Source organism: Malus sylvestris, chromosome 4 (assembly GCF_916048215.2).
Source record: "Malus sylvestris chromosome 4, drMalSylv7.2, whole genome shotgun sequence".
Taxonomy (NCBI): Eukaryota; Viridiplantae; Streptophyta; class Magnoliopsida; order Rosales; family Rosaceae; genus Malus; species Malus sylvestris.
This window is the reverse complement of record NC_062263.1, coordinates 2,199,237-2,208,154: the sequence shown is the minus strand read 5'-3', so window position 1 is coordinate 2,208,154 and position 8,918 is coordinate 2,199,237. Positions and strand designations below refer to the sequence as shown.

The following is an 8,918-nucleotide window of genomic DNA, read 5'->3' as shown; positions in this document are numbered from 1 at the left end:
ATGGAGTCCTACATCAACTGTGGACGAAAGTCGGAGACTCTCCTCAACTATAAAAGAAGACCATGCTCATACCATTAATTCATAATTTCATTATTGTATTTAAACTCGCCATTAGAACCCACTAATGATGATTATGCTTGAACCTATGTATTTGTGTAAACCCTTCATTATTAATGAGTACTCCTTCATGGACGTAGCCAAACTAAGGGTGAACCACGTACATATTGTGTGTTGCTTCCCTATCTTTATCTCCTTACATACTATCATCACTAGGTGACCATAGCAGTTGAGTGAATGTTGCAAACTTAACACTTTACGTTGTTTCAAAGTCTCGTTGATTTTGTGCATCAACATTTGGCGTCGTTTGTGGGAATGACACTTATTCCTTATTCCTACTCCCACCAATTCGTCAAGATGATTTTTGTTGTTCGTATACTTTCTTTTGATAAGGCATCTCTCTCCAACGTGGATAACGAAGGAAGCCACACCTTGTAGAACGACACCCATCTCGTGCTTAGTGTGAGGCAGCGAAGGAAGGAAAGAAAGAAGTTTGCCTTCTAGGCCAAGGTCGAAGAGCTAAAGGCTCATAACAACAAGATAGCAATAAAAAATGAGATCATCCAGAACAATATGAGAAGCTCTTCAAGATGCTCCATAAGGCTAGACATACTCAATCTTATGAGCTTATCGCACCCTGTGACTGTGGATCACCACATGAGTACTCATTAACGCAAGAGTTCACATGTCTTTAACATGGACGTTCTTAATGAGGAACGACATTCTCACCAAAGATATCGATCAATATGAGACTTCTCTCAACCCAATTGCTTTAAACCGATGCAAGATAAACAAAGAAAGACATCTTCTTGCAAAAGGAATGGAATGATCAAGAGTCGTTTACGATTACTGTCGAGACTTCTTAATGCAGCATTGAGAAAAATCTATCCACATAGGCTCAAGAATCAAACACCCAAAGGTCATCGATGGGCTCAATCACCTACCACAACGTAGGCCAGCCCCCAATTAAACCAATAAGCAACCAAAAAAACTAACCTCCACCCCTAATACGAGAGATTTATGGGTGAGATTAAAATGAGACAAATATTTTGACACTGCATTTAAATTTGGCAGCAAAATGGACAAGTATTTTGACATTGCATTTAAAATTGGCAGCAACAAATGGAGAATGTCAATCCATGCAGGATTTTGGCATCTCTTTAGGTACTAGAAAACCACCTTTTTTTTTGTCTAAACAATCCTCATTGTACTTCTGACGTTTTCTTGGAGACACAATTAAGTACTAGGCACAATTTTTTATAATACAAATTCTGAAAAATGAGTAATGTTAAGAAGACCATCACTATATGCTAATACTGTCTTACGTCAAAAAAATATAATAACCACCTAGGCCATAAAGCGGTGGGGGTGCACACTATGTTGGCTTTGTGGGCATATTATTTAGATATTTAATTCGAATAATTAAATACGCAACAGAAAAATAATAAATAACGGACAACATGTTATCCTAATTATGTATCAGTTGGTTGCGAACGATAAAACAACAAAGAAGGACAGCAAAGAGATCACTCACATATGTCCTTAGCCACATGATCATCACTTTGTAAGATCATCCTTGTGCTTGCATTCTTGCACTCTTTCTCTTATTCACTAAGGTTCTGACGCCATGGGCTTTATCCCGAAGAGGATCCTCTTGAGCTCAGGAGGGGGATCCTTCTGACCAGCCCATATGGGTCGTTCAAACTTAATCCAACGGTTGCAATTATTATAATTTTTAGACGGCCCCCTGTTTGGAGTAGTTGTATTAAATTTGAACGGCCCAAATGAACTAATTAGAAAGATCCCCATCCTGAGCTCATGAGAGGATCCTCTTCCGCGCCAAGCCCTTCTTCATTTGCCCTCAGATCCTTTTAATTAAACTAGCAAAGAGCACACACTTTATGTGTGTGTGTGAACAATTTTTCTTAATAAGTGCATATTTTTTTTTAATATTACATAATTACTGTTTTGTCCTCTTTATGTAAATATTGTGCATCAAAAGTGAGTAAAATTGGAAAAATATGATTGTCATTATCTCAAAAAAAAGAGAGGGTAAAATAGGAAAAATAGAGATATGGTTGTCATTTTGTCAAAAGGTACAAAATTACTATTTTGCCTCCTTATATTGTGTATTCAAAAGTGAGAGCAAAATTAAAAAAAGCTGGCGAAAAAAATTGACAAGGGCTCTTCTCTTAATAATAGTCTTCTCTTAATAATAGTGTAGATAAAGCTCAAACATATTTAATTAAAACATGTCCAATTGGCCTAAGTAATTAATCCAATATAATTAAAATATAAATGTGATTCTAGTTTTGTTTATTTTTGGGAAGATCCGGCTAAATAATATCTGCAGAAAAAAGTTGTTTGGGTAAAAAATACTCAAAAGTTTGTTGTAACAAAATAAAAATAAAACTACCAAATAGTTCGTTATTTAAAATGGAAAATAAAATTTTTAAAAAAAAATCTCCGAAACGGGTGTGGTGGCTGTGGTTGTCGCTGTGGCACCCAAGCACCAAATCATTCCCCCAAAGTTTAAAAGTCTCCCGATCCTTTTAACCCTAACTATTTTCTATTGACCCAAAAAACCAGAAAATCGAAAAACATTTAAAATTAAAAATTAAAATTCCGAACCCTAAGCCCCCAACTCATCGCCCAAACCGCTGCGCCCTCTCTCTCTCTCTCTCTCCCCCTCCCTCCATCTGGGCCTCTGATTCGCCTTAATCGTTGAACACAATTGCGTCAGATTCTTGCATTCCAACCCAGAAACCCGATTTGCACCGCCTCTTGAGATCGACGGCGATCACCTAACGCAGAGAGGTACGCTCTTCAAATCGATTCCCACTGCCCTCTCCTTTTGGTTCTTCAATTGCCGTCGTTTGTTGTTGTTCAATTTCTTGTTTACGAATTGCAATTCTTGTTTTTTGTTACATTTGTATTGAATTCCGCTTTTACGAATTCCAATTCTTGTTTTTGTTTCAATTGATGTTGTGATTGAATTGCCTGGGGTATTCTCTGATTTGGTTTTGCAATTGTTTGGTTCGAGAAATGGAAATTTGACTAGTTGGGTGTTTTGGGTCGGATTTTATTTAAGATTTGAACCGTTTAATTCATGATTTGTTCTGTGCCAATTCAAATTGACCGCGGATTTGATTGGTTTGAATCGGTTCTCGCACCCAATTTATTAATGTTCTTGAATTTTGCAAAGAAAATGTGGGTTTGGTAGGAAGTTTGCTTAAATGTTTGAGAAAGTGTAACTGGAACTCAAGTTTGCAATTCTTTGATTATTTATGTGTGATGGGTTATTTTGGTTTCGTATCAAAATGCTACTTTCGTAGAACAATTTGTTAGAAACAACATGTGGCGGGATACAATTTTGTTTGTACTGAACGCATGAATCCTATATCTGAAACGCTGCAGGAATTGCTGTGCTTGCTTGCTTTCAAGTTTCGAGGAGATGTCTCCAGCATCATCCAGATCTAAGTCTAAGGACAAGAAGGCTGGCAAAGAAACCCAGACACCTATAAAGCCTTCGACGGGGCCTGCTAATGCAGGTAGTGGGATCCCAGCTAGTGCATACAATCCACTTTTAGGAACATTCCATGCCCTTGAATTATCACCAACATCTTCTGTGTCGCCTCTTCACAGCAATGGTCGTTTCCGCAACATAGATGAAACAGATGACCATTCTGGGGGCTCTGTTGCTACCGGAGTGGAGTATGATTCTGTTTCCAATAATGGTAGCTGGTCGGGTGAGTCGGAAGACCATAAAGATAAGACATCTAATCCTCCTACCAAGCAGGAAGCAGTGCCAGGAGCTGACAATGACAAGCGAGAGAAAATCCGTCAGAAGAATGAGAGGAAGCATCAGCGACAGAAAGAGCGGCGAGCTCAGGAGTTGCATGAACGATGCAGTGGTTATCTCATGTCAAGAAAGCTTGAGGCACTTGCTCAACAGCTTGTGTCAATGGGGTTTTCACAAGAACGGGCAACCATGGCTCTCATACTGAATGAAGGCCGAGTAGAGGAATCAGTAGCATGGCTTTTTGAAGGTGGTGAAGATACAGATAAACCAAGGGATCAAAACTTTGGTGGGGGTAATTTGAAAATTGACATATCAGAAGAACTTGAGCGGATTGCTGATTTGGAAACACAGTTCAAGTGCTCAAAGCAGGAGGTTGAAAGAGCTATTGTAGCCTGTGAGGGTGATCTTCAGAAGGCTGCTGAAAGCTTAAGAGCATCAAAGCAAGAATCACCCTCTGTATCACTGAAGCCTGAAGAAACTGGTGATCCTCCAACTGGTTCTAATGGCAAGCTTCCTGTTGCTGTTAGCCATAACTTGAGGCCACAAACAAAACCCAATCCTCCTCCAACTATACAACAAAGAAGGGATGACAAGGACTTTAATTACACAAAACAAGCAGCTGCAGTTGGAGGATCTTTAGAATCTGCAGGCAAAACTCTGCAGCCTCTGAAGAGAGGACAGCCAAAGTTGGAGTGGGCGAAACCCCAACCGACACCAGTTCTGGCTGAGAGAAGGTTGACAAATTCGGGATCGAATCCTTCAGTTTCCTATTCTTTGGCATCACCTTTGCAGCTCTTAACTCCACCAGTCAAGACAGAAACTCGTTATGTAGCTGTAGGGGGTGAGTCGAAGAACCTTCAGCCTGGAACAGTAAGGGAACCGGTTATTATGATGCAGCGCCCTCAATCTGTCAATATAAAGCAGGTCCCTGCCACCAGTATGAGCTCATCGCCTCCTGGATCTGCTGCCAATTGGTATCCTTCTACTAGTGTTGAGATTATGAGGGCCAGTGGTTATATGCCCCACATGCCTAGCAATAGAAGTCCAAGCCCTAGTAATTTGAGTTCAAATCAGATGTACCACCAGTTTCAGTATCAACAGCAACAGCAGCAGCATTTTGTTCCTGGAAGCAGCCCAGCTGAATCCCCTGGAACAAGCCGAGGGAATAATCTATGGAGTAGGGCAGGTGCATCTCCGACACTTGCTGCTGCTTCCTCCCTTGGACTTTTCTCAGGGTTGAGTTCAGTTGGCTCATCAGGGGCAGCTTCTCCGGCAGACTGGAACGCAGGTGGCGGCTCATCTGGACAGATAGATTACACCAACATTGACTGGAGTTTGGATAGAGGTCTGTCTGCGCCAAGGCCCAATGGGCTGTGGACAGGACTGCCTTCCATCATGAAGAGCAATCCCAACTTTTATGATCCAAAGCCTACCGGTATGGGTGCACAGCCTGGAATGAGAGCGGCTTCCTCTAACATGAACGGCATCTCGTTTGTGGGACTGCAGGATGGAGCTGCTAATGGTGAAGCATCAGCTGCGGCATCCCGAGAGTGGACTTCGCCATTCGAAGGAGAGGATCTTTTTAGTTTACCCAGACAGTTTGTTTCTTCTTCCCCTAGGTGAGCAAAGTATTTCAATGAATAAAATTAAAAAAGAAGACGAAAAATTGTGCGTGGATTTGATGTTGCTGTTGATGCTACAGTGTTCCTTGTTGGTGGATAACCTTTCAGTAGAAAAGCATCCCTGAGTCTTTTGCTTGGTACTTTCTTCTTTTGATAGTTTTTTGCGTTTTGGCAGAGAGATAAAAAAACGCTGCGGTCTAAGATTGAATTGGAATGTATAACCCGCTATAATCAAGGTAAGGTATGTTGAAAAAAGAAATGTCGAACTTGAATATAGCGGGTTCCGATACAATCCTAGACCCAAATGAGACTAAATCTGAGGTTTGAACCTATGTCCTACTTCCTTGGATAGAGTAAAACACAGACAGGCATGGAGGTGGATTTTCGACGAATCATAAGATCGGATCGCAATTTTCAAATTCGGAATTTTTTTTATTTTTCGGAACCTTTGGAATTGGAGTCTCCTCGGAAATTTGCAGAATATTATTCGGAGTTCATATATTTTATGTGTCAATTAGATTAATTTTTATTAGGAAAATTAATGAAAATGATTTCAAATCTTTGCATTTTAATAAAAAAATCATTTACTAATTTTATTTTAATAATAAGGACAAAAGACTAATAAAAAAGATAATAAAAAAAAATAAAAATAAAAACCCAACTTGCATTGGGGCGCGAACCCTCTCCCCTTCTTCCCCTCCTCTCCAACTTCATCCTCCCATTTTTTTGTCCCATTGTCACCTACATTTAGGGCACGTTTGTTTGACAGGATTCGCTGGGACTGGACTGGACTAGACTATAGTCCAGTGTTTGGTGGGCACCGGGATTAGATTTAATGAGCTTAGGTGGGATTCGCTAGGACTAAGGGGGGGCTTAGCCGTTCTTCACGAGGGATCCCAATTTCGGGCGGACTCGTAAGCCAGAGAAACTGCGTCTTCCCACATCTCACATCCCACATCGTCCTCATCTCTGCGTCTGCCTTCGTCGTCGTCCTTGCCGTGCTCCGACATCGTCCTCACGCTCATCGTCGTCCTTGCATCTGGTCGCTGTCATCTGCCTCAAGTTGGTAAGCTTCGAATCTTGGATTTTTTTCGTCGATTTGTGTGGATTTGTTTGTGATATTAACTGAGGTTTATTTGATTTTGTTGTTTTGGGTTTGCGAAATTCATAATATACAAGTGGATTTGCAATTGAACAAATTAGGGTTTTGATATTTAGGTGAAATTGAGATTAGAATTTGGGGTTTTCATAAGATGAAATTGAGATTAGTCTTAGGTGTGTGCTCTCTGTGTGTGTGTTTGTGTGTACCGTGTGTAATTTGTCTGTGTGTTTGTGTGTGTGTGAGTGTGTTTGTGTGTGTGTGTGTGTGTAATATGTGTGTAACCTGTGTAATATCTCTGTGTGTGTGTGAGTTGTGTGTGTAAAATGTGAGTGTAATCTATCCGTGTGTGTGTGTGTGTAACCTGTGTTATTTGCAGTGTGTGTGTGTGAGTTGTGTGTGTAACCTGTGTGTGAGTTGTGTGTGTAAAATGTGTGTGTAATATGTCCGTGTGTGTGTGTGTAATCTGTGTTTGTGTGTATGTGTGTGAGTTGTGTGTGTAACCTGTGTGTGTAAAATATGTGTGTGTGAGTTGTGTGTGTAAAATGTGTGTGTGAGTGTGAGTGTGAGTGTAAGTGTAAGTGTGCAGTGTGTGTGTGTGTGTTTGTGTGTGAGTGTGAGTGTAAGTGTGAGTGTAAGTGTTGTGAGTGTAAGTGTGAGTGTGAGTGTGAGTGTGTGTGAGTGTGAGAGTGTGTGCAGTGTGTGTGTGTATGCAGTGTGTGTGTGTGTGCAGTGTGTGTGTGTGTGTGCAGTATGTGTGTGAGTGTGTATGCAGTGTGTGTGTGTGTATGTATGCAGTATGTATGCAGTGTGTGTGTGTGTGTGCAGTGTGTGTGTAAGTGTGTATGCAGTGTGTGTGTGAGTGTGTATGCAGTGTGTGTGTGTGTATGCAGTGTGTGTGTGTGTATGTATGCAGTATGTATGCAGTGTGTGTGTGAGTGTGTATGCAGTCTGTGTGTGAGTGTGTATGCAGTGTGTGTGTGTGTGTATGTATGCAGTATGTATGCAGTGTGTGTGTGTGCAGTGTAGTATGTATGCAGTGTGTGTGTGTGCAGTGTGTGTGTGTGTGTATGCAGTGTGTGTGTGTGTAGTGTGTGTGTGTATGTATGCAGTATGTATGCAGTGTGTGTGTGTGCAGTGTGTGTGTATGTATGCAGTGTGTGTGTGTGTGCAGTGTGTGTGTGTGTATGTATGCAGTATGTATGCAATGTGTGTGTGTGCAGTGTGTGTGTGTGCAGTGTGTATGTGTGTGTGCAGTGTGTGTGTGAGTATGTATGCAGTGTGTGTGTGTGTGAGTATAAAAACAGAGTGTGTGTGTGTGAGGGTAAGAGTGTGTTGCACTCTGTCCCCGTGTGTGTGTGTGTGACTGTGTGCAGTGTGTGTGTGTATGTATGCAGTGTGTGAGTATGTATGCAATGTGTGTGTGTGTGTGTGTGAGGGTAAGAGTGTGTTGCACTCTGTCCCCGTGTGTGTGTGTGTGACTGTGTGCAGTGTGTGAGTGTGAGTGTAAGTGTGAGTGTGAGTGTGTGTGAGTGTGAGTGTGTGTGCAGTGTGTGTGTGTGTATGCAGTGTGTGTGTGTGTATGTATGCAGTATGTGTGCAGTGTGTGTGTATGTGTGAGTGTGAGTGAGTGTGAGTGTGAGTGAGTGTGAGTGTGAGTGTGTGTGCAGTGTGTGTGTGTATGCAGTGTGTGTGTGTTAGTGTGTTGCATTCTGTCCCCGTGTGTGTGTGTGACTGTGTTTGTGGGTGAGTGTGAGTGTAAATGTGAGTGTGAGTGTGTGTGAGTGTGAGTGTGTGTGCAGTGTGTGTGTGTGTGTATGTATGCAGTATGTGTGCAGTGTGTGTGTATGTGTGAGTGTGAGTAAGTGTGAGTGTGAGTGTGTGTGCAGTGTGTGTGTATGCAGTGTGTGTGTGTTAGTGTGTTGCATTCTGTCCCCGTGTGTGTGTGTGTGACTGTGTTTGTGGGTGAGTGTGAATGTGTGTGAGTGTGAGTGTGTGTGCAGTGTGTGTGTGTATGCAGTGTGTGTGTGTATGTATGTATGCAGTATGTGTGCAGTGTGTGTGTATGTGTGAGTGTGAGTGTGAGTGAGTGTGAGTGTAAGTGTGAGTGTGTGTGAGTGTGAGTGTGTGTGCAGTGTGTGTGTATGCAGTGAGTGTGTGTGTGTGTGTGAGTATAAAAACACAGTATAAAAACACAGTATGTATGCAGTGTGTATGTATGCAATGTGTGTGTGTATGTATGCAGTGTGTGTGTGTGTGCAGTGTGTGTGTAAGTGTGTATGCAGTGTGTGTGTGTGCGCAGTGTGTGTGTGTGTGCAGTGTGTGTGTATGCAGTGTG

The 8,918-nt window shown here is 41.8% G+C and overlaps 1 protein-coding gene across 1 annotated transcript; it reads left to right on the top strand.

Annotated features, from left to right (window-relative positions):
* The first annotated feature begins 2,620 nt into the window (after positions 1-2,620).
* LOC126618749 (uncharacterized) lies at positions 2,621-5,621 on the top strand. The gene is made up of 2 exons (XM_050286896.1): positions 2,621-2,874; positions 3,475-5,621. Exon 2 carries the CDS (start codon positions 3,512-3,514, stop codon positions 5,480-5,482), a length of 1,971 nt encoding a protein of 656 aa, XP_050142853.1. The 5' UTR covers positions 2,621-2,874; positions 3,475-3,511; the 3' UTR covers positions 5,483-5,621.
* The last annotated feature ends 3,297 nt before the right edge of the window (positions 5,622-8,918 follow it).